A 26,242-nucleotide genomic window follows, 5' to 3' on the forward strand; every position below is an offset into this window, starting at 1 on the left:
ATTGAACCCAGGTAAATTGCTTCCAGAACCTTGAAATATTAAGAATTCTATAGAGAACAGGAAATAGAATGTTAGTGCATAAGCAGATTGCAACAGTCCAAGAGGTCTTTTCCTGCAGTTTACTGTTTTAGTTCACTCTTTGGGATGAGGTAGCAAATATTCTATGCCACTGTAATTTTTGTAAAAGAAATAAGGTTTAGTTTAGTTTAGTTTTATTGGATTTGTATGCCGCCCCTCTCCGTAAACTCAGGATGGCTAACAACAGTGACAAAAAACAGAATGTAAAAAGGTACGATGTGCAAAAAAGAAACTCAAAACAAAAAAAATCCTGAATGGAGTCTAGAATTGAGATTTTCATTCAGACTCCCATACTTGGTTATAGAACAGTATTCATATTAAATTTTATTTTAATTCTGACACAGAAAAGTGATCCGAACTCTTTATTTTCAACATTATGCATACAGAATTTGAATATACAGAAACAAAACTGCAATAATTTTTTGTTATCACTCTCTTACCTGGCCTATAAAAAAAGTCAGCTTACATAAATATTGTTAATACAGCTAAATTCATAAACAATTTCTAAGGTCTTTCAAAGAATAGCATAGTTAGAAGCTAAATACAATTTCTTCATTTCAATTTCATTTGCTTGACAGTTTGAGAAAATGCTACATAAATATGTAAATATAATGGCAGGTTCCAAGAGGGCCATTAGTATTAGTGATTACTGTTTACAAGAGAGCCACTCATTACTTAAATGAGCATTATTGTCCACTGTGACACTGCTATAGAAACAATTATTCAAAGAAAACTAATCCTATGCCAATTCTTTATTACAATTATTTACATACATAAATCACCGCAAACTTTACTTCCACACTTTGACAATACCATCTCGTGATGCAGTAACTATAAATCCTTGAGTTGTCTGGAAAGTGGCAATGTCTGTGATGATGTCGTGGTGCCCAACTGGTAAAGATTCAGGACCTCTTCGAGGGGTTTCATCCATAGGGACCATCTTGTGCTTATTTTGAATTTCCTGATGAAAAGAAAGCCATGAAATAGACAGTTCCAAATTATAAAAACCATTGTTTTAGTATAAGATTTCTCATATTAAATCAGTTTGATCATTCTCTATTTTAAAACTAGGAAATTTGTTTCATATCCTGCAACACTAAATGTGTTTATTTGTTTTAGATTTGGTGAAGGCCTGGGTGCTCTCTGAGCTTAGCTTGCTGACAAAGTAGCCATGGTTTGAAATGAAATGTCTGCAAGAAGACAAACAAGTCTAAGAGAACACCAAGGACTGCACAGTTCAACCCTGATCTAAATATATTCTCTTCTATTATTATAGGGTAATTAATCATCTTTATTGCTTTAAAAAAACATATGGTAATGCTTTAATGAGATGCTCTATCAAAACATTGCAATGTTGCTTTATTGTAAAGTAACCCAAAACAACCAATATCTTGAATTAAATTAAAAATAATTTAATAATTGTAATTTAATTCAAGATATTGGTTGTTCATGGCTCAGGATCAGATTATTTGAACAACCATCTTTCCCAATTAGATCTGCTTGAAGTAATACAATGGAGAGGCAGAGAATATTGCAGGTGGGACCAAAGGAAAGGCCTTCTCCATGTTAGCTCCTTCGTGTGGAATATCATCTTTGCAAAGATTGCTCCTCACTTAGAGCCCTGAAAAAACAGCCTGGGGACCCCAGAATGATATGGCACCATGGCTTATTTGGTTATTGTTGTTAGAGGCATGGTGCATTATTGATTTTTTTATTGTTTCTTTTTAGGGTTTTATGCTTGAAAGCCACTCAGAGTCACTGGGTGTGAGTTGGGACATCATATACCGTATATACTCGAGTATAAGCCGAGTTTTTCAGCCCCAAAAATGGGCTGAAAAAACCGACCTTGGCTTATACTCGGGTCACCACAAGAGGGCGCCGAATCACCACAAGAGGGCGCCCCGCGGGAGCCCGGCAGGCATTGCTGGCTTGGGCGGGTGAGGGAGCTATGGCAGGTGCCTGCTGAGGGAGCTTCGGGGGCATCTTTGCGAGGGCTGGACGCAGGGACTGGGCTGTGGAGGTCACACTTTTACACCCTCCGTGGCTCCAATGATGCCTGAGCTCTTGGGGCTATGGTTGGCTGCTGCCTTTACTTGAGCCGGGAAGAGGAGGCACCTGCCCCACCCCTCCCACAGCTCCGACGGCGTGCAAGAAGGGAAAAATGTGATGGGAAGCCGGTGAGGTGGGGGGGTGGATATCTGCTTCTGTCTTCTCCCACCCCCACCTCACCGGCTTCCCATTTTCCCCCTCTTGCGCGCCTTTTGAGCGGTTGGCTGGCGCCTTTGCTTGAGCTGGGGAGAGGAGGCACTTGCGAGAAGACAGAAGCTCCAGTTCTAAGGGCAAAGGGCTCTTCGAGCGAAGCAGCTGTAGGGAGGGTGGGGCCATTGCCTCCTCTCCCCGGCTCAAGCAAAGACGCCAGCCAACTGCTCCTCCAAGGCTCATTTCTCTATCTCTCGCTCTCCTGCCGCTACAAGGATTTTAAATTGATTTTTAAAATACCGGTACTTAAATAAATAATTATGCTGTCGGCTGCTTCCCCTTCTCCTCTTTTCTGGTGGTGGAGGAAAAGGAGGAGGAGGAAAGGAAAGAGGCGAGGGTTCTTCTTTCTTTCCTCTTCCTCCTTTTCCTCTGCGGCTGCAGGCTACTCTGGATCTCCTCCTCCTCCTCCTCCTCCTCCATTCCCTGCTGCTGTCCCAAGTTGATCTCCTTAGCAAATCTGCTTCCCCGAACAACACATGGGGCAATAAAGGGAGACGGAGGAGAGAGCCAGCAAGCTAAAGTGGGTGGGGGGAACGACATGAACTCTCTCCAGGCTTTAGAAGCCCCCAACCGGAGAGAGAAGCAGATTTGTTAAAGAGATCCACTTGGTATGGCAGCAGGGGAAGGAGGAGGAGAACAGCTCTTTCCTTTCCTCCTCCTCCCCCTGCTGCCATCCCAAGTGGATCTCTTTAGCAAATCTGCTTCCACGCACAACACATGGAGCAGTAAAGGGAGACGAGGAGGTGGGAGGATCAGGGGTGGGAGATCCAGCCAGCGAGCCAGCCAGCAAGCTAAAGGGGGGAGGGACGGGATGGCATGAGCTCTCTCCAGGCTTCTAAAAACTCAAGTTTAAAGAGCCCTGGGTTAGGGTTAGAAATGCAAGAGTCTTCAAACCTGGAAAGATTAAGGCTTGAGGACTTCAACTCCTACTCCTGAAGTAGCATGGCTGGTGCAGGAATTCTGAGAGTTGAAGTCCACTAGTCTTAAAACTGTCAAGTTTAAAGAGCCCTGGGTTAGGGTTAGAAATGCAAGTGTCTTCAAACCTTAAGGCTTGTGGACTTCAACTCCCACTCCTGAAGTAGTATGGCTGGTGCAGGAATTCTGGGAGTTGAAGTCCACCTGTCTTAAAACTGTCAAGTTTAAAGACCCCTGGGTTAGGTTTAGAAATAGGTTTTAGCTTGGTTGATGATTGAGCTACTTTTTTTACTTTTTACTTTATTGTTATTACCAGATTGTTTTTGTTTACCCTCTTTTAAATTTACAGAGTTAGTTTACTGGTTTACTTTAAAATAAATATTCTAAAACATTTAATCTACTGATGTCTCAATTAATGTAATTTTATTGGTTTCCATTTTTATAAGTTACCAGTAGCCACTGCATTTTCTAACCTCGGCTTATACTCAGGTCAATAAGTTTTCCCAGTTTTTGTGGCAAAAACTGGTGCCTCGGCTTATACTCGGGTCGGCTTATACTCGAGTATATACGGTACTTTTTCTTTTTTAAAAACCCTATCTTTATAGCATTTCATAGCTAGCTTTTCTACCACCAATCTGGGATAATCTGAATACCTTGTCAGGTTGAAGCCATTTTATTTGGAGTCCTTGGCCTGCCACATTATATGACATCCTATTATGCATTTTCTATTTGGGAAAAACGGGAAGGAGGATAGTATGAGGTTGTTAGTACGTAGCCATAACAAATTCCTTTCTAGAAAGCCAAATTTCTTTCTAGAAAGGAGCTTCTGCAACTGCATGGGAGAAGATGGGTGGAATCTGCCAGTATGACACTTGGAGATTGGAGAATATAATGAACTTGTGGGTGTGGGGGCAAGGACTTGAACTTTCAACTGGGTAGTGAAACCCTGTGGATTTCAAATTTGGATTTCACCCAGATGTACCAACATGGCTCTAGTAATGAACTGGAACTTTGAGGAATACTTTGACTCGGACTTTGATTTAATTTTGGATGACATTTAGAACCCTGACATACCTCTCCCATCCCTCATTTTTTAATCACAGTTGCCGTATTATGTGGTTAGATTCAAGGAAATTGGCTGATATAAAAACACCACTGATTTTAATGAGAAGAGAAATTTAATGTGCAACTTTATCTTCGGGACCGCCTCCTGCCGCACGAATCCCAGCGACCGGTTAGGTCCCACAGAGTTGGCCTTCTCCGGGTCCCGTCGACTAAACAATGTCGTCTGGCGGGACCCAGGGGAAGAGCCTTCTCTGTGGGGGCCCCGACCCTCTGAAACCAGCTCCCCCCTGAGATTAGGATTGCCCCCACCCTCCCTGCCTTTCGTAAACTCCTTAAGACCCACCTTTGCCGTCAGGCATGGGGGAACTAAGGCACCTCCCCCTTGCCCATGTTGTTTTGTTGATTGATTGACTGTGTGCCTGTTTTTTATATATACTGTTTTTTATGAGATTATTAATTTAAATTGGAACTGGATGGGTGGGCATTGGATTTGGTATTTTGTACTGTACTGTTTTTTATTATTGTTGTGAGCCGCCCCAAGTTTGCGGAGAGGGGCGGCATATAAATCCAATAAACCTAAACCTAAACCTAACTGACAATGTAATATAGGACTTTCTTTGGTCTGCTAAAATGGCAGTTATTTAATCCAAAATATCACAACATGATATGAATATGATGAATGGATATGATTTCTGTCCAAGGAACTTTCTGGCTACAAAAACATGTTGAAATTAAGACTTTGAACGCTGAATAAAGCATGTAGTTGCTGAGCATGGTGGTGAATGTGAGAATTGGGGATATCTAGTACTGTACTCCATATAAAAGCACCTTTTAATTAAATTTAAAAAATCTTAAAAATATAGCAACGTGTAGAAATTGGATGAGTTAGATGAAAACATAACTAACATACCTGAACGACTTCTGTGCCTTCAATTATCTTTCTATAATATGATACTGATGGAGAGCTAGAATTTCCAGAAACAATATATGATCTCTCAGGGTAAGCCAAGTCCCAGAATCTGCAATAAACAAGCAAATAAACAAACAAAACAAAACCTCCCCCCTCAAAAGCAGAAATTTGAATAAGTTGTAAGTTCTGCATCAAGTATCTATTACCTCATGTTTAACTGTTGCTAGTAATTAAATTCCATTATTTAAAAGAATATAATTCATGAATGCTATTTGATCCTAACTATGTTTACTGAAAAGCAAAAAGCAAAAGCAAAAAGCAAAATATATATTCAAAAAACCAATTGTTAGGCCGAAGCCAGAATGCTTGGAGGTCTTGGCCTGCTGTATTATGCCATATTCTTTTGGAATGTTTCTTGCTGTGGAAAGTTGGGAGGGGCAGTTGCATGAGCAGTTAGGGATAGACAAAATAAATTCCTTTTTAGAGTTTCAAGGCTATCTTTTGTCCCACACTGGGCTGGACGAAGATGGGCATGTACGGACCCCAGTGGTAAAAGATTAGTGGTCCATGTGACGAAGTTGTGGGTGTGGGACAGGGGAAGGAATTTTAAACTGGAAGTAGAAATCCTGGGGAAATCAGATTCGTGTTTCAGTAGAGACATGCCAAGATGGCTCTAAGAATAAATTGGAACTTTGAGAATGTCTTTGCCTTGGACTCTGATTTAAACTTAATTGGAACACTGACATTAACTTGGACCTTCTTTAAATGCTGATGCAGTCACCCCGATTGTGGGGGGCTGTCTAGGGTCCTGAGACCATCATCATCCCAACACCAGATATTGTAAAAGTCAGGAAGATGGAAAGGGAGGAGCAGGTTGCATAGGACAGGCTGGAGAGAGAAGCTGCAAGCACACTGAAATCTTACATCCTCAACTCTCCAAAAGTGTGGTTGCCTGGGAAATGTAAGGAGGGAAAATCCAGCTGGCCTTAGAATTCTCCTCTCCCCTGGAGCAGGCCTTGTGAGGGGCGATTGGAGGGATGAGTTCCTCCCCCCAGCTGAGCATTGGAACTTCCATGGATACAGAACGATCCTTGGTCCCAGGGTGATGGAGATCAGAGGCAATGTTTGCTGGGTGCCCTGAAGATGAGAGATCTCCGCTTCCATATCACAGCCAGTCTTTGATGAATCTCCCTGGCCAGTTTGAATGCCTGAATGTAAGTGGGAGAACTCCCATGCAGAGACCCAAAGCCACAAATTGTAGCCTGGCTTTGCCTAAGTTCTTCTTCCCAAGGGAAGACCTGCAGATCCAGACATGGGGGGAGGCAGCCTTTTCCCACAGTGCAAGCAGGGCCCATCCATGTGGTCGATGCCAACGTGGGCCACTGGTCACCTCTCACCCAGGGAGACATCTGAATTGGCAACAGTAGACGGGGGGGGATGGTCAATTGCAACAGCCCCACTAAGCCTCAGCCCCACATCGTCTTGGCAACCCGTACCGGGTGGGCTTTCATACGCAGAGTGGGATGCACGCAATGCCAGTGGGTGCCAGGACCCTCTCAACAGCCCCAGATGGGGTCCTAGTTCAGGGCGTCACAACTGCCCCCCTGGATACCATGTCCAGTCAAACCATCCCTGCCACAAGCACTGTGGCCCTTCTCCCCATTTGGGACTGCACTGGCCAGAGGTCCACAATGGCAGGTGGTGCTGCCGAGGACTTGTCCACCTCCAGGGCCCCAAAGAAGGCCAACAAAGCCACCGGAACTGGGATGTTTGGTCCTGCAACTATCTGAATCTCCTTCCCTCTCCATGGACACTGAGGCATCATCGACAGAGGAATCAGCTCCAAGATGGGACAAGGGAGGTAGCGGTGAAGATGACCTGATGGTGTGTGAAGCAGTCTGCCCCTTCCTTATAAAAGCCAAAATTGTGGTGTCAGAGATGGGGAAGGAAGGAGAAGTGGATGCTCTGATAGACAGAGGCTATTCAATGTGTTTTATTATCAAGTTAGTAGTAGAGAGGCTGGGAATTTGTACTCGGCCCCTCGCAAACCTCATTCGCTTCCAACAAGTAGATGGACTGCCGATCCGGGGAGCCTCTGCCATGCTTCTCACCGAATTGATGGAACTGCAGATGGGCCAGTACCATGAACGTATTTGCTTCATACTCACCCCAAAAATGTCAGAAGCCATTATCCTGGGATTGGTATGGCTAGACAAGTAGATACCCACCATAAGATGGAAAGATGGGTACTGGAAGCTAACCATGCATATTGGGCCAACACACCCCGGGGAACCAGAAGCCTCAGAAAGAGTTGAAGCCTGGGACTTGGCCAATCTTCAACTGGCCACCACTGCAAGGGAGACTACCCCTCCAAGTTCTCAGAGGGTGCCGAGAGAATACCGAGACCTAGAGTTGGTGTTTAGTGAGGAAGGATGCAATGATCTACCCCCTCACCGGCCTATGGACTGCGCGATACAAGTATGAACAAGTATTCCATGTCTTTGAAGAAACTGGGGGAGCTGAGGAGTTACATCAATGCCAACCTGGAGAGAGAGTTCATCCAACCAGAAAAACCGAGGGGTCACAGCCCCCGTGTTATTCAAAAACAGGAAAGATGGGGGTTCAGATTGTGTGTTGACTTCTGTGGGATAAATGCCATGTGCGTGCAATACACCTCCTCCTCTCCCCATGAAGGACTTGCTGAACCACTTGCCTGAGGGCAAGATATTCACCAAGCTAAATTTAAGGGAAGCTTATTATCGCATCTAAATCAGTGAGAAGCATGAATAGAAAACTGCTTTCAATTGCCCACTGGGAAGCCTCCAATTCAAGGTGATGCCCTTTGGATTACAGGGCACCCTGCAGTTTTCATGCAATAGATCAACGAGATGCTCCACCTTCACATGTACAAGATTATATTCTCATTTTAGGGAAACTCTGGAAGAGCACGTGAAGTTAATGTGACAAGTTTTGGAAAAACTCTTAGCTGCAAAACTATATGCAAATCTTTCCAAACATGAATTCCACAACATTTCACTAGACTACTTAGGATACCATATCTCCAGTGATGGGATAGAGATGGATCCTGGGAAAGTGAAAGCAGTGCTCAATTAGCAGCCCCTGGGCATCCGCAAACAACTGCAAAGCTTCCTGGGTTTCACAAACTTCTACAGGTTATCCTGGCATTCATTGAAGCAGTCCTGCCACCGACAGAACTGCTAAAAACAGGCCCGACACCCACCAAACCAAAGCCAAACCAGCCCACTGGATGGATGATGAACTGCCAGACAGCTTTGTAGAAACTGAAGTGCCTATTCACCCAGGAGCCAATCCTACAGCATCCCAACCCAGAGTGACAATTTATCATTTAGTCAGATGTTAGCGATATGGCCGTGGTGGCGGTGCTGTTGCAGGATGATGAGGAAGGCCAACTCTCACCATGCGCTTATATTTCAAAGAAACTTACCCCGACCAAGAGGAAATTGGCCATTTGGGAAAAAGAGGCCTATCACATTCATTAGGCGCTGCTTACTTAGAGACAATTCCTAGAAGGGAGCAAGATACCTTTCGATGTATGGACAGACCATAAAAACCTCAAGGCCCTGAAGGCCTCGGAAACTCTCACCCAAACAGGTGTGATGGGTGCAATACTTTAGGCAGTTCAAGTTTGAACTGAAGCACATTCCAGTAGAGAGGAAACCTAGTGGCTGATGCACTGTCCAGAAAGCCGCAATATGACAGCCAAAGAGAAGAGGAGTTCTACTCCATCATCCCTTCCTCACCAAAATAAGTAGTGGGCGCTCCTCATTCAGAGGGTAAACTGGCAGCCCCTGTCCTCACAAGAGGCCAAACGCGAACCACTGGCAGCCTAATCAATATATAAATGAACATAATTGTACACAGACAGGGTTGGGGGGCTTTTCTGAGCAAAATAATCAAACTAATCATTACTTTTTCATTTCATTTTTAATTTGGTTGTGATCAGGAGTGTTCAAATTAATAAACCAATGCCAAAGGTATTTAAAAAATTTGGAACTGGCGGCTTCCGGTTTCGCTGAGGATCGCAGCGGAGTCTCTTGGCAGGGCTCTGCCTCGAGACCCCTCCAACCCTCCCAGAGGTCGCCCCAGCGCGATCGGATCGAGTCCGGATGGCTCGATCCTAGAAAAGGGGATTCCCCTCTGCCCGGGGAGCCATCGCCGAGGCTCCAGGACAGGGGGTTCATCCTGCAGCTCTGGTGCAGGGAGCACCGGTCCTCTCCCAAGAGGACACGGCCATTGCGATCCCACCTAACCAGTGGGAAGCAAGAAACATCAAGAGAGTAAAAAGCAGAGAAACTGAACAACCCTAATCGAAAAAGGAATATTGCCAAAGAAGCTACAATTAAGGTAAAAGTTTTTTCTATGTTCCATGCTAAACAAGAAGTTTAAAAAACAAGAAAATTGAATCGGAGTCTAAACAAAGGCGAAAGAGAAAGTTGTTAAAACAACATTGTATCCAGGCGCGAATTAACAGCCGGAACTTATTCTAACCACTTTCACTTGTTTTGAACTGTTGAATTTTTGCAAACAAGGAGATCTAGAAGATTTTAGAATGAGACATTAAAGGATTTATTATTCACAAAATGACATTATTTGGTTGAAAAAAATTTTTTTCCTCTTTTGAAACATTTTTGAAACATTTGGTTACCGAAAGTTGAAAAATGAAGTCCGGGCTGGGATTTTTCTAGCGGAAGGACCAGACTGCTCACTATTTACCTACAAATTCTGAATAAACATTTATAAAGGGAAAAAAAACTCTTTTCCTACATTTGAGAACTTTAAAATTTGGATTATCTAATCGACGTTTTTTTTGGATTATTCTGTTGGACTATTTCCATTGGATTTCGTTTGGATTAATAGCGGTTTGTGGATTAACAGCATTTTCGTTGGATTTACTGCGGAGAGATTTCTTCCTGGGCTGTGAGAGACGGACCGACTTCATTTTAACTTCGTGAGATTAAACTGCATTTGCTTGGAAAAAGTTTTATAAATTTTCTAAAGACTATACCCTTCTTCAAAAAACGGAATACTACCTTTGCAGTACTCATTAAGGTGTTTCTGACAACAAATTAGATCTTCAATCAATTGTTTTTTTTTCTTGCATTTTCCCTTTGATAATTTCAATTTTTGAATTTTAATTCTATATTACATTATATTACAATTGGTTCTGTTTATGCATTGCTAAATTTTCTTTTGGTCTTTGGTCCCCTGTTCCTCCTAATTGAATAACTCCGATTGTCCCCTTTCTTCACATGCTTTTACCCTCCTTCTCACTTTGCTGACTTTTCCTCCTTATCTTTGCAGCTGTGCTAAACTAATCTTTTCCCCTTTTCCCCCTCTTCTTCTTCACATCTTCTTGATATAAACTTTGACTAGAGTAATAAGAATAAATAAGTTGAGCATTAATTAGATATATTTTAAATTTTAAGTGTATTTGAAATTTAGCCTTTTATTTGAATTAGAACTTTTATTGCTATTAATTAATTGCTATTGATTTAGTATAACTGTTACTGTGGGTTTGGAATTTATAGAATCTCTTTACATTCTGCTAACATAAAATAACACTAAATTTAAATTTGAAAATGTCAAGTTCTTCCACCCATACTAAAACAATCAAGAAGCAAACAACTGTTATTTCTTCCCCGCAAAGTTCACCACATCCATCTCCCGCACAGCAGACTTTATCTGCAACTATGTTCACCAAGGAGAAGGACAGGGAGAAACAACCATCTCTGGCTTCAATTCAAGAGACATTAACAACATTAAATGACTTTATGCTAAAATCTCAACAAGACGCAACACAACAGAGAGATGAAATTAAAGCAGAGATGGCGGAAATGAAAGTTGACACAGGTGAAATGAAAGACCAGATGAAGGAGATTAAGCAAGCCTTGCAAGATAATGAAGTACGAATGAAGGCAGTGGAAGAAAAGGCGGAAAAGGTGGAGAAAAGAATTGGTCACTTGGAGGACAAAGCTGCTTCACGTTACAGAGGGTATGATGAATCAATTACACATTTGGAAATGCAACGTGCGTCATATGGACTTCGATTTCAAAACGTAATAGAAGAAAAAGATGAAGATTTAAAGGCCATTATGGCTGACATTATTGGGAAAATCCTTCAGATGGACCCAGATGACATAAAAAGAGAAATCGATGAAGTCTTCAGAATTTCTAACAGCTATATTCGCCGTTTTAATCTTCCACGCGAGATTCACATCAAATTTGTAAGAAAAAGCATGAGAGATGATATATTGCATTGGTCAAGAGCGGGACAACTACAACACCAAGGCAAAGAAATAAAAATATTAAAACAAATCCCAAGACGTGTTCGAGAGACTAGAAGAGACTATCATTTCTTGACCAAACTTCTGATCAAAGAAAACATAACTTTTCGCTGGCTTATTCCACAAGGTCTATCATTGACATGGAAATCAACGAGATATAAATTGGAGAATCTAGACCAAGCAAGAGACTTTTATGAAAACAGTGGAATATGCGAAATGGAACAGATAACAAAAGAACTGGAAGCAATGCAGGCCGAAGCCATGGGGGCACTTGCACAAGTGGAGGACCAGGACCATGGGGCCAGAAGAAAGCAACCTCAACGCGAAACCAAGAAATACAACAAATGACTACATTGAGAGATTTAAAAATCTTTTCAGTAAATGTCAATGGACTTAATGAACCAAAAAAAAAGAAAACAAATGTTTTCCAAAATTAAGAATCAAAAAGCTCAAATTGTGATACTCCAAGAAGTGCATATAAAAAAAAGTAATCGGAATTTATTGTTAAATAATAAAATTGGAAAGACGTATGCTGCGTTAGCAGACCAAAAGAAAAGAGGAGTGGCAATGTATGTTGAGAGTTCTATAAATTCCAAACAACTATATAGTGATGATGAAGGTAGAATTTTGATTGTCCAGATAGATATTGAACCCAAATCGCTTGCTATTGTTTCTATATATGCCCCAAATGATGACCAAATTGCATTTTATGAAAAATTACATCAAAAAATTTTAGAATTAAATTTGGAAAATATGTTAATTATTGGAGATTTTAATGCCATAACAAATAGACAATTAGACCATTCGGGGGTGAAGAAAAGTTGTAAAAAGAAAAAAAAGAATTTACTGCCCTCAACTTTCCAAAAAATGAAAGCAGAATTGCTATTGAATGATATATGGAGGGAAAGGCATCCTCATAGCAGGCAATATACTTTTTACTCAAACCCCCACAAAATTTGGACTAGAATAGATATGGTGTGGGCTCCCAAAACAACAGCAGAGTACATACAAGACGTAGAAATAGATGTTAATACTTGGGCAGATCATAATCCAGTTATAGTCTATATGAGAAATATTAAAAAACATCGCAATTGGCAAATGAATAGAAATATTTTGAAAGAGAAAGAATATAAAGAATGGATGGAAAAGGAATTGAAAATATTTTTTGAAATTAATAAAAATACAGACACCACCCCTCAGAACTTGTGGGATGCAACCAAAGCATACATAAGAGGATTAACAATATCCTATACTGCAAAATATAATAAAGAAAGAAAAAGAAAATATGAACAATTAATAAATGAATTAAAACAACTAGAGTTTCTATCACAACAAAATGTGAAAAATAAAGATTTGGGGAAAAAAATAAATTTAATTAAACACAAAATTAGATTACAAGAACAAAATCAGCTATTGGAAAAAATAAAGAAAGCTAAGCAACAGTATTTTGAGCATGCCAATAAATCAGGTAGATGGTTAGCATACAAACTGAGAAAGCAGAGACAATCTAAATTAATTAGAAAATTAGAAGATAAAGATGGAATAATAAAATATGACCCAGAGGGAAAAGCAAATATAGTTCAAAACTTTTTTAAAGAATTGTATAAAGATGATAATATTGAAGAAGAAGCCGTATTTAAATACCTAGAGAGTGCAGAGTTACCACAAATAACAAAAGAGCAACAAGAAAAGATGGAGAGTCCAATAACGATGGAAGAACTCCTTATAGTTATTAAAAAGCAGAAAAACAACAAAGCCACGGGACCGGACGCTATCCCGGCAGAGTGGTATAAAATAGAAAATGAAGTATTAAGAAATAATATGCTCCAAATTTTTAATGAATGTAGAGTAGATGGTAAAATTCCTAAATCATGGTCGGAATCTTTGATAACTTTAATTCATAAACCAGATACACCAAAAGAAAAAATTAAAAACTATAGACCAATATCTTTATTGAATGTAGATTATAAAATTTTTATAGCAATATACGCAGATAGATTGAAAAATGTGATAAACAGCAAAATTCACTCAGACCAAAATGGTTTCCTTCCAGGTAGACAAATTAAAAATAATCTTAGAACAATTATTAATGTATTAGAGTATTATGAGCAACATTCAGATAAAACATTATCTTTAATGTTCTTAGACGCGCAAAAAGCTTTTGATAACGTGAATTGGACATTTATAAAGATGCAATTAAATAAAATGAGATTCGGCCCCAAATTTGTTAATTTAATAGACGCTATTTATTCAGAACAAACGACAAAAATTATATTAAACAATGAACAATTAGAAGCGTTTAAAATAAATAAAGGAGTGCGGCAAGGATGTCCCATATCACCTCTTCTTTTCATTATGACTTTAGAAGCACTCTTAATAAAAATAAGATCAGATCCAAAGATAAAAGGTTTAACAGTTAGAAAAGAGATATACAAAGTCCAGGCCTTTGCAGATGATTTGACTTTTATAATGGAAGATCCGTTAGTCACAGCACCAAGATTAATCCAAACAATAGAACAATATGGCAAGGTGGCAGGTTTGAAAATAAATAAAAATAAAACAAAAATTATAACTAAAAACATGAGTAAAATACAAGAAAGCAATTTAGAATGTATTACTGGAATGCAAATAGTTAAAAAAGTAAAATATTTGGGAATATGGCTAACAGCCAAAACAATAACATTAAAAAATGATAATTATATAAAATTAATTAATGAAATTAAAAAGGATCTAGAAATATGGAACAATCTAAAAATATCATTTTTGGGAAGAATTGCTACGATTAAGATGAATATCTTACCTAAGGTATTATTTTTATTTCAAGTGATCCCAATCAATCCAGGGGCTAACTTTTTTAAAAACTTAACAAATGTGGTTAAAAAATTTCTATGGCAAGGGAAAAAGGCAAGAATTAAGATAAATATGTTAGAAGACATAAAAGAGAGGGGGGGTTTTGCGCTCCCAAATTGGAAACTATATTATCAGGCAGCCGCCTTAACATGGATTAAAAACTGGATAACTTTAGAGGACATGAGAACATCAATATTAGAAGGACATGACCTCATGCTTGGTTGGCATGCTTTTGTGTGGTACGATAAAGATAAAAACCATTCTTACTTTAAAAGACACACGCTGAGAAAATATTTATTTGATGTCTGGAAAGACATAAAGAAAAACCACTTTTTAACAATTCCAGATTGGGTTACCCCCTTGGACGCAATAATACATCCAAATTCCATCAATGACTCAAGAAATATAAGATATAAAGATTTGTTAGACAATCAAATGAAATTAAAATCTATAATTAAACTACAAGATGAAGGGATACAAATTGATTGGTGGCATTACGCACAGATTAGATCCAGATACCAGAAAGATAGTACACTCTATATATTTAACAAAAGTAAAAACCTGTTAAGTGAGTTAATCACTAAAAACCACAACAGAGTAATTGGAAAAATATATAAATATTTGATTACCCACAAGAATATTGAATTAACATTAAAAGATAGTATGATACATTGGTGTAGAAACATAGGTAAAGAAATTGATTTAGATACATGGGAGAAAGTTTGGATGTGCAATTGGAGAATGACTAAATCAGTTTCTTTGAAAGAGAACCAAATTAAAATGTTTTATAGATGGCATCTCCCACCAAGTAGATTAGCAAAAATGTTCCCAAAGACATCACCTTTGTGTTGGAAATGTAAGAAAGAAATAGGATCCTATTATCATCAATGGTGGACATGTAATAAAGCTAAAATGTATTGGAAAATGATAGAAAAAATGACAAAAGAAATTACAAAGCAGAAAATAGATTTCACCCCGGAGTTTTGTTTGCTAGGAATTACTAACCAAAATTATAAAAAAGAAATTTTGTACTTGATTATACATATTTTTACAGCGGCAAGGATTATATACGCGCAAAATTGGAAAGGGGAAGATATCCCCAAAGAAGAGGGAGTTATTGCAAAAATATTAGACTGCGCGGAAATGGACATGATGACAAGACGCTTGAATGAACAGGAAGAAACCAAATTTTACGCAACATGGAACAATGTTTATGAATGGATAGATAAGAATAAAAAAATAAAGAAAGAAGAGTAGTAACAAGTATAGATATTTTAGATGATCTTTTCTTATTAAGATTTATCTTAGATTTAGTTTACATAGATAGAATAGAAATTTGTTTTTTCTAAAGATTTTTTGACTTGAAATTAATTAGAAACTTTTATATGACAGTTAATTTTTTTACCAGATATTTTTTGTATTAGTAGCATTGAATTAGATATTCAATTGTGTATTCCTTTTTCTGTATCTGCAATTATACTTTTGAGAAGAGCAGGGATGATACATCCCTACAATGTATGTTAAATGTTTGTAAGTTTGTTTGTCATTTTAAAGAAAATTAATAAAAAGATTTGAAAAAAAAAAAAATTTGGAACTGGCAACCTAAAAAAAATATAAATGAAAATAATTGCATACAGCTTGGGGTGGGTGGGTGGGGGCTTTTCTGAGCAAAATAAAATACTGAACATTAATTTTTTCATTTCATTTTTCATTTAGTTGTGATAAGGAAAATTCAAATTAGTAATCCAATACAAAAAGTTTTCAAAAAAGGTGGAACTGGCAGCCCAATCTATATAAATGAAAATAAGTGCACACAGCCAGGGAGGGGGGAGGCCCATTTCTGAGCAAAATAAACAACTAAGCTTTACTTTTTTTGTTTCATTTTAATTTTTTTTATGGTCAGAAATGTTCAAACTAGTAATCCAATCCAAAACGTTTTCAAAAAAGTTGGAACTGGCCACCTAACCTAGATAAAAATGAACAAAATTCCACACAGAACCGGGAAGGGGGGGGGGGGCTTTTCTGAGCAAAATAAATAAATAAGCATTTATTTTTCATTTCATTTTTCATTTCACTGTGTTCAGAAATGTTCAATTTAGTATACCAGTGAAAAACATTTTAAAAAAAAAACAAATTTAAGTAGCTAAAATAATCCATTTTTAGTCAAGGTCATACTGACCCGGAAACAGTACAAGTGTGACTTTTTTGCCAGCAAAAACTAAGTCCCCTCCCCAAATACTCATAGAAAGAACCCCTCAAATGATGCAAAGTCATGAAATTTCAAGTTTCAGATATGCAGGGAATTTTTTTTACAGGGTCTCAAACTTTGTTTCGGGTCAGATACGACCTGAACAGAACAGCAGGATTAAGGCTTTCCTGATAAGTTTTATGCTTAAGACCTTCAACCATTTTTGTAGCCCGGCTTTGGACCCGTTCAATTTTATCAATATCTTTTTGTCTGCTAATACAATACTCAGATTGAGGATTGCTTTTCTGCAAGTACATTATTTTACATTTGGAAACATTATACTGCAGTTTCCATTGCTTTGACCATGGATGCCTCCAGGAATATCAACCCTATTGTACACTTTAGAGTCATCGGCAAATAGGCAAACCTTCCCTACCAAACCTTCCCCTATGTCACTCACAAACATATTAAAAAGAATAGGCCCCAGAACAGACCCTTGTGGCACACCACTTGTAACCAGGCTCTGCTCAGAATACTCGCCATTAACAACAACTCTCTGATATCTATGCTCAGTCAGCTGCAAATCTACTGAATGATCCAGGGATTAAGTCCAATCTTCACTAATTTATCTATCAGCTCTTTATGTGGAGCCGTATCAAAGGCTTTGCTAAAGTCCAGATAGGCAATATCCATGGCACCACCTTCATCCAACACCTTTGTAACATATTCAAAGAAATCAATGAGATTAGTCTGACATGATTTGCCCTCAATAAAGCCATGGTGGTTTGGGTCCAATAGGTTATTGGTTTTTAGGTGCTGATTTAAGAGTCTCCATCATTTGGGACTTCCGGTTTGGCTGCATGTGGTGAAGCAGCTGCAGGAGGGATCTCTCCCCCCTGTGGCAACTTTTTCTTCTGATTCCTGAGACCTTTCGGGGCACAGATCGTTTGGAGGATGACGTGGACAAGGAGGGACAATCCAGGCATCGATTGACAAAGGCATTTTACAATCGGTGCAAAGGACACCCTCCCTATCAGGGATCAAAAGCGCCTGTCTCAGCTGTCATCAGTATGGCGGGTCCGAAACTTCAAGGAGCCATGGCAGAGGGAGGCAAGTGAGACACGCAGATCTTTCCATTCCTCGGCAAACTGATATTGTATACTGCATACTGTGAATATTTAGTAGAACAGTTTTCAGCACAGTAAACTATAAACTTTGGGGGGGGGGGGAAGGAAGAGATGGCTTCATAAGGAGATCGAGGGAAATTGCCTTACACGTTACGAAAAGCAGCGATGGTGAGGGGGAGAAGAGGCGCCGACATTTTACTGTGCTCAGGATTCTGATTTCCTCGGAATAAAGCACAGGTCTCCAAGTGGAGCCGACAACTTTCCCCAAGAGGCTTTTCATATTATCATATTGTATTACATAAACTATATAAATCTTAATCCGAGGTATTTGAACTGCTTGAACTGTTTGAATTATCCGATCGGGTTTATTCCTTTTTCCGATCTTAGCCGTGCGGTTTGACAGTCAGCTGAGAACGGAAGCGGCTAGGAACAGAAAGCAGACTGGAGGTTTAAACTGCCGATATAAGAGACACTAAGGTTTTGGGTTTGTCGTGTTGCATAAGGACTCGGAGGAGACCATAAGGACTATAAGAATTACAGTGGAACCCCAACATACGAGCTGCTCTACTTGCAAGCAACTCGAGATAAGAGCTGGGAGGGGAGAGATATTTTGATTCTACTTACGAGCCCAAATTCGGGGTACGAGTGTTTTTTCCGCCGCCGCCAGGCTCCGCCCAGCTGTCATTTTTTAGAGAAGCGAGAAGCGGAGGAAGAGCTGGATGCTGGCGGCAGCGGAGGAAGGCGAATGCGGCTTGGAAGCTGGGAGGGGGGTGGAATATGGGAGGAGAGAGGCAGCCTCCAGAGCTAAGTGGCCAAAGATGTTCCGCCCCCCTCCCAGCTTCCAAGCCGCATTCGCCTTCCTCCGCTGGGAAGAAGCAAGCGATCCGGGACTGCCTCGTTTCCTCTTCCCGCCGCCGCATTCAGAGCCCGAGAGGGGGAAAGAGAAGAATGGAGAGAGAGCCGCGCGTGTGTCGGTGTGGCGGCGGCGGAGGAAGGGGAATGCGGCTTGGAAGCTGGGAGGGGGGCGAATGTCTTTGGCCACTTAGCTCTGGAGGCTGCCTCTCTCCTCCCATATTCCGCCCCCCTCCCAGCTTCTCAGCGTCTTTGGCCACTGTCCTCCGCTGCCGCCAGCATCCAGCTCTTCCTCCGCTTCTCGCTTCTCTAAAAAATGACAGCCGGGCGGAGGCTGGCGGCGGTGGAGGAAGGCGAACGTCTTTGGCCACTTAGCTCTGGAGGCTGCCTCTCTCCTCCCATATTCCGCCCCCCTCCCAGCTTCCAGCTCTTCCTCCGCTTCTCGCTTCTCTAAAAAATGACAGCCGGGCGGCGGCTGGCGGCGGCGGAGGAAGGCGAACGTCTTTGGCCACTTAGCTCTGGAGGCTGCCTCTCTCCTCCCATATTCCGCCCCCCTCCCAGCTTCCAGCTCTTCCTCCGCTTCTCGCTTCTCTAAAAAATGACAGCCGGGCGGAGGCTGGCGGCGGCTGGGAGGGAGGCGAACGTCTTTGGCCACTTAGCTCTGGGGGCTGCCTCTCTCCTCCCATATTCCGCCCCCCTCCCAGCTTCCAAGCCGCATTTGCCTTCCTCCGCCGCCGCCAGCCTCCACCCGGCTGTCATTTTTTAGAGAAGCGAGAAGCGGAGGAAGAGCTGGATGCTGGCGGCAGCGGAGGACAGTGGCCAAAGACGCTGAGAAGCTGGGAGGGGGGCGGAATATGGGAGGAGAGAGGCAGCCTCCAGAGCTAAGTGGCCAAAGACATTCGCCCCCCTCCCAGCTTCCAAGCCGCATTCCCCTTCCTCCGCCGCCGCCACACCGACACACGCGCGGCTCTCTCTCCATTCTTCTCTTTCCCCCTCTCAGGCTCTGAATGCGGCGGCGGGAAGAGGAAACGAGGCAGTCCCGGATCGCTTGCTTCTTTCCCAAGCAGCCGGCTTGCTGGCCGGGGAAGCAAGCGATCCGGGACTGCCTCGTTTCCTCTTCCCGCCGCCGCATTCGAGCCCGAGAGGGGGAAGAGAAGAATGGAGAGAGAGCCGCGACACACCGACACACGCGCGGCTCTCTCTCCATTCTTCTCTTTCCCCCTCTCGGGCTCTGAATGCGGCGGCTGGAAGAGGAAATGAGGCAGTCCCGGATCGCTTGCTTCTTTCCCAAGCAGCCGGCTTGCTGGCCGGGGAAGCAAGCGATCCGGGACTGCCTCGTTTCCTCTTCCCGCCGCCGCATTCGAGCCCGAGAGGGGGAAAGAGAAGAATGGAGAGAGAGCCGCGACACACCGACACACACCGACGTTTTAAAACAGCCGCGCCACAGCGGGACGTTTCTGGCAGGGCTCTGCCAGGCGATCCCTTCTACCCCCTCCGAAGGTCGCATTTGCGATCGGATCGGGCCCGGATGGCCCGATCCATGAACAGGGGGCTCTCCTCTGCCCGAGGACCCATCGCCAGGACTCCGGAGGCAGCGGTTCGCCCCGCAGCTTCGGAGACGGGAGAACCGCTCCTCTTTGCCTAAGAGGACCGGCCAGCGCTTTCTCCCCTCACCCAGCGGGAAGAAGGAAAAATCCAAGAAGTGAAAGTACAAAATATCTTGATTGAAAAAGAATATAGCAGAGAAAGGACCTAAGGTAAAAAATTTCCGTTGCGTTTCGTGTTCAAAAGCAGAAGATCGTGAAAGTTTTAAGTAAAAGTCTTTTTTTCTTCAGGGAGAAAGTGAAAGTTTTTCCCTGTTTGAACTCATCCGCAAATAACAGCCGGATCTAATTTTTTTTTACTTTTACTTTTCCATCTTGAACGTGAACTTTGGAACCTATAAAATAATTTCCTGACTTTATGGTTTAACAAAATAGCTTAAATTTGACATGACTATTTAGAAAATTTTAACTGCTAAAGGAAATTACTAGTGATGACTAGAATTTGTTTTTGATAGATTGTTAAAATCATAATGTTCTGGGCTTAAATCTTGAAGCGGAGGAATACAGTCTTGCTGCCTTTTTTTTTCCCCTCTCTTGTTGCTCTTTTTCACAACATGAAATAATTCAATAACTATGAACTAAATGGAATCTAGAAGAGATTGAAATCACTTCTTTTTTGGATTACTTACTATTGGATTAACCTATTTGGATTACTTGCTGAGCCTTTCTGGATTATCTGCTGACTTCTTTTGGATTATTTGTTGAGAATTCTTTTGTTTAACATCTGCCCTGCTGCACGGAAATTAACTTGACTCCATCTTGGGATTTGTTTCTTTGTTCCTGCCTTTAACTTGGAAAATAAATGACTTCATTTCGAACACAAGAAAGCTTTTGATTTGTCTTTCTCCTTGAACCTTGAATTGAAATCAAATACAACCTCCCGCCCTCAAACGTATCCCAGCCATAGAAACTGAAACCAGACTCAGAACACATATTGCAAAACAATCAAGTAGCCTGCAAGCTCCAACTACTCAGGATATCACACCTAATCAACAACCATTAACTAATCAGCATACTTCAGCTACATCAACGACCCCAGATGTTACCCCACTGACTCACCAGGAAGTTTCTACACAGCAGGCAATTGCTGAGCCATCAAACCACACCCAGCCACCAGTATTTATAGAAGGAAGGCAGCTTAGGTCTCGCAGTGTTCGCCTTAGAACAAGGACAGAAACACCAGCCTGAAGATGATGAGTGGGACTTCATCGAAAAAAGTTGATACCAGGCATGCTCTCAAAAGATAAATCTGCATTGCAACCAACTCTACAAACTATCCAAGATAATAATAAAGTCGAAGCTAGATCACAACATGAAGATTTGAAAGCTGAAACAGGTGAGATGAAAGCAGGGATGTGACATATGGATGAAAAAATTGAAAACATACAACAGACACTGCAGGAAAATGAACACAGACTAAAAACTGTGGAAGGAAAAATAGAAAAGGTAGAGCAAAAGATGGAGGACATTGAAGAACGCAATGAGGTCACAAGAAGAAGTTTGGACAAGGCCATAGGATATCTAAAATTAGAATGTGCCTTGTAGGGACTAAGATTTCAGACCATCGTAGAAGAAAAAGATGAGGATTTAGGAGCAAAGATGACAGAAATATTGGCAGAGATTCTGCAGATGGATCCACAAGAAATAATCAAAGAAATTGATGATTACCGGATCCAAACCAGCTTTACTTGTAATCTCCCTATTAAATTCGCCAAAAAATTAATAAGAGATGAAATTCTAAGCTGGACAAGAAACCAAAACTGAACTATTAAGGGCAAAGAAAACATAACCTTCCGCTGGCTTATTCCAGAGGGGTTATCCTTAAAATAGAAAATATTGAACAAGCTAGGGAGTTCTACAACAAAAGTGGGCTAAACAAAGTAGAATTAACAAGCAAGGATAGCAGAAGAACCAAAGAAGACCTGGAAGCGACTAGCCAAGAGGAGGGTACTGTGCAAGAAAAACAAAAAGGAGCCAGAAAGAAACAACCACCACAAGAAGAAATACAAACCCATAGATTGAGAGAACACTGAGACACTAAGAGATAATACAAATAAAGATGTCAGAAGATTTTAAAATAATTTCAATTAATGTTAATGGTTTAAACAATCCTAAAAAATACAAAACTTAGGAAACAAAGAGCCAAGGTGATCATCTTGCAAGAAGTCCATATTAAGAAAGCCAACAATTTTTTTTTACAGAATCCCAGATGAGATAGATTATACACCTGCCTCGATGACCAAAAGAAAAGATGCTTAGCCATATATGTAGATAAATCAATAGAGTCCAAACAACTATACAAAGACCAAGACGGTAGGGTACTAATATTTCGTTTAGAGATTGACCACAAGCCCCTTGCCATCATATCCATTTACGCCCCCAATGAAAATCAAAAGAAATTCTATGAAAAATTACACAAAAAGATATTAGAATTAGAGATTGAAAATAAAATTGTAATTGGAGATTTCAATGCAATTGCCAATGCCAAAGATGACTATTCTTGGCGGGGGGGGGGGGGTAGAGAAAAGGGAAGGAAAACAATTCTTTCTACAACATTTTGTAAAATGAATGAAGAACTAGAGCTAAAAGATATTTGGCGGGAAAGGCACCCTCGGTAAAACAATACACCTTCTATTCAATCCCTCATAAGATCTGAACTAGAACAGATATGGCTTGGGTGTCAGCGCATATGCGAGATGAAGTAAAAAGTATTGAGATAGAAACTAACAGTTGGGCGGACCACAATCCATTGATGATGATATGGAAGGGTGCTAAAAAACAAAATGATTGGAAAATGAATTGTAACATACTGTATAGAGACAAATATTTTATAATCCACATTCAAGAGGGATATTGGCCTATAATTTTCTATTTTTCCTTTTCCATATATAGAATGGATAGAAAAAGAAATGGAATTTTTTTTATAACTAAATAAAAATAAGAAAGCATCACCACAAAATTTATGGGATACAACTTGTTGTGGTTGGCTCTGGGCCAACTCCTGCTCCAAGGACTGTGGGGGTTGATGTGGGAGAATCCTCACATTATCAGAGGCCAGTTTTACTGTCAACAGCTTCCGACAGCCAGCGAAGCGTCTGTGTCAGGGGAAGATTCTAGTGAAGTAGGATCAACGGAGGAGGTAATTACAGGGAGCTCATTAGCTAATTACCCCATTAGTGAAACATCATCATCATCATTATCATTGTTAGGTTCAGCAGAGGAGGCATTCATAGATGTTTGCAGAAAAAGAGGCAGTATCAGCAACTAGATCAAAAATTAAAAGGGGTAGAAAGGGAGTTACAAAATGACCCCACTAATGACAAAGTTAAAGGGAAAATGAATTTATTAAAACATAAAATAAAGTTAATTGAAAAAGAAGAAACAGTGACAAAAATAAAAAGGGCAAAACAAGATTATTTTGAAAATGCGAACAAACCTGGTTGTAGATTGGCTTACAAATTAAGAAAACAAAAAGAATCTAAAATAATTAATAAATTAGAAGATAAAGAGGGAATGATAAGATATAGGGCAGATGAAAAAAAAAGCAAGAGCACTAGAATTTTATAAACAATTATACCAATATGAAGTGGTCAATGATACAGAAATCAAAAACTTTCTAGACTCATTTTGACAGATGAACAACAACAAAGACTGACCAACAAACAATCAAAAGACAGAAGAATAATAAAGCTACCGGCCCAGACGCAATACCAGCAGAGTTTTACAAATTAGATAGTAATATAGTTACAGTGAATACGTTAGAGATCTTCAATAAAATAGTTTTAGATGCAAAAATTCCAATATCCTGGTCTGAAGCTTTGATCACATTAATACCAAAATCAGGAACATCAAAGGAAAAAATAGAAAATTACAGACTAATATCCCTCTTGAATGTGGATTATAAGATATTTGTCTCTATATATTCAACCAGACAGCAGGCAGATAAAAAATAATTTTAGGATGATCATAAACACTTTAGAAAATTATGAGTATCATACTGAAAAACAAATGTCACTAATCTTTTTAGATGCAAAAGAAGCCTTTGATAATGTTAATTGGAGATTACTAACATTACAACTAGAAAGGATGAATTTCGGTGCCAATTTTTGTAAACTGATCGATTCCATATATGTCAAAAAACAGCTAAAATTATAATAAATGGGGAACAAACTGATAAATTTGAGATATATAAAGGAGTTAGACAGGGTTGCCCTCTGTCCCCTCTTTTATTTATATTTATATTGCTTGTCATTTTTTGTCATTCCCCTCCCCCTTGCATCTATTTACTATGCAAGACCATACAAGAACTGCGCCCCTAGTGGGAAGATTGTATAAGACAGCAGACTTTAAGACTCTAAGACTTTATGGAAGAACTATAGAGCAGTGTTTTTCAACCAGTGTGCCACGGCACACTGGTGTGCCACGAGACATGGTCAGGTGTGCTGCGAAGCTCAGATTCCGAGATCGGAAGCTGAGCTTTATTCTTCCCGCCCTCCTTTTCGCGTCTTTGGGGCCCAGCGGGAGAGCACTGGCAGCAGCGGCATTGAATAGTAGCCGAGGTGGCGGCTGCGAGCGGGTGCTCCAGGTCAGTGGCACTAGCAGCGCCCCGCCCAGCTGGAGATTCCCTGGCGGCACCAGGTAGTAGCCGGCAATGTAGCACCCTTTTCCAGGGCTGCGCAAGGAGCCAGGCATTGGAGTTTGGGGTGGGGAGCAACGAAAGTGCGGAGGCCGGTGCCACAGCCACCCCCACCTCCCAGTGCCTCCGGCCCCCTCGCGCCCCCGGCTTCTCGCCACTGACGCCCGTCCGCCCGCCCAATCCACCCCTTTCTCCAGCTCCTCCCGCAGCGGTGGCTGCAACGGCAGCGAGAGAAAACCTTACAGCGGAGGTCGGCGAAGGTTCTTTGGAATGTTGGGGGCGCGTGCGCGCGTGCTCCCCATCCCCCTGCCAGCCCACCCGGAACATTTAAAATAAGAAAAAGCTTTGCCGGCCTCCACAGAGAAGAAAGGAAGAGAGAGAACAAGAGAGAGAACGAAAGGAAGAGAGAGAAAGAGAGAGATAGCAAGAGAGACAGAATGAGAGAGAGAACGAGAAAGACAAAGACAGCAAGAGGGGGAAGGAGGGAGAGAGAAAGAGAGCAAAAGAGAGGAAGGAAGGAAGAGATAGCAAGAGAGACAGAATGAGAGAGAGAAGAAAGAAAGAAAGACAGCAAGAGGGGGGAAGGAGGGAGAGAAAAAGAGAGCAAAAGAGAGATGAAGGAAGAGAGAAAGAAAGAGATAGCAAGAGAGACAGAATGAGAGAGAGAAAGAGAAAGAAAGAAGAAAGAAAGAGAGAGAGAGACAGCAAGAGGGGGGAAAGGGAGAGAGAAAGAGAGCAAAAGAGACAGGAAGGGAGAAAGAAAGAGGGATGCAGAGAGAGAGAAAGAGAAAGAGAGACAAAGAGGGAGGGAAAGAGAAATAGAGCAAAAGGGAGGAAGAGAGATTTTTTTGTCCAAACCTTTTTGCCCCCCCCCCTCAATGTTCCCCAGGATTTTGAAAATGTAAATAATGTGCCGCAGCTCAAAAAAGGTTGGGAAACACTGCTATAGAGGACATTATACCTGGATTGATAGATTGACTGATGATTGACTAGTGACTAAGATCTGATTTTATATTCATCCATACTAACTGATTATGAATTTTACATTATATATATATATATTACATATTTTTATTAGCGTTTTAATCATTGCTAATTTAATCTATACTTTAATTAAATTATTGGGGGGGCTTTTTAACTGATGGATAACGGGTGGGTATAATAATGTGTATGGAATGTATGATTGGTATGAGTGGGATGGTTGGGGTGGGTGGGGTTATGGTATGGATGAGGTGAATGGAAATGGTATGAATGATACATTTGGCCAACCTGATGCTAGAGAGGCAGGAGGGGAGAGGGCACCTATCTCTGGGGTGGCAGAGGGTCAGAATATTCGGGTACTGCTGGGGAGAGGCAGATATAGCGGGAGCCATGGAGCTAGCCATTCCAGGGGAATGAGAGACCGCTGCTTAATAGCGATCCCATGTTCCGG

The 26,242-nt window shown here is 41.1% G+C and overlaps 1 protein-coding gene across 7 annotated transcripts in view; it reads right to left on the reverse strand.

Moving 5' to 3' along the window:
- Nucleotides 1-426: 426 nt before the first annotated feature.
- PIK3R4 (phosphoinositide-3-kinase regulatory subunit 4) overlaps nt 427-26,242 on the reverse strand; it is a 238,925-nt gene continuing 213,109 nt past the window's right edge. For 5 of the 7 annotated variants that reach the window (XR_011556735.1, XR_011556734.1, XM_070726344.1 and 2 more), the window contains 2 exons: nt 5,228-5,336; nt 427-1,039 (listed from right to left, as the gene is read on the reverse strand). Coding sequence is in view for 4 of the 7 variants with exons in the window: in XM_070726344.1 (XP_070582445.1) it covers nt 869-1,039; nt 5,228-5,336 (280 nt within the window). In the remaining 3 variants the exon portion in view is untranslated. Of the gene's footprint in view, nt 1,040-5,227; nt 5,337-26,242 lie in introns of those variants that run through there. The other 2 variants (XM_070726346.1, XR_011556736.1) reach the window with 2 other exon arrangements.

Source organism: Erythrolamprus reginae, chromosome Z (assembly GCF_031021105.1).
Source record: "Erythrolamprus reginae isolate rEryReg1 chromosome Z, rEryReg1.hap1, whole genome shotgun sequence".
In the NCBI taxonomy this organism is placed as follows: Eukaryota; Metazoa; Chordata; class Lepidosauria; order Squamata; family Dipsadidae; genus Erythrolamprus; species Erythrolamprus reginae.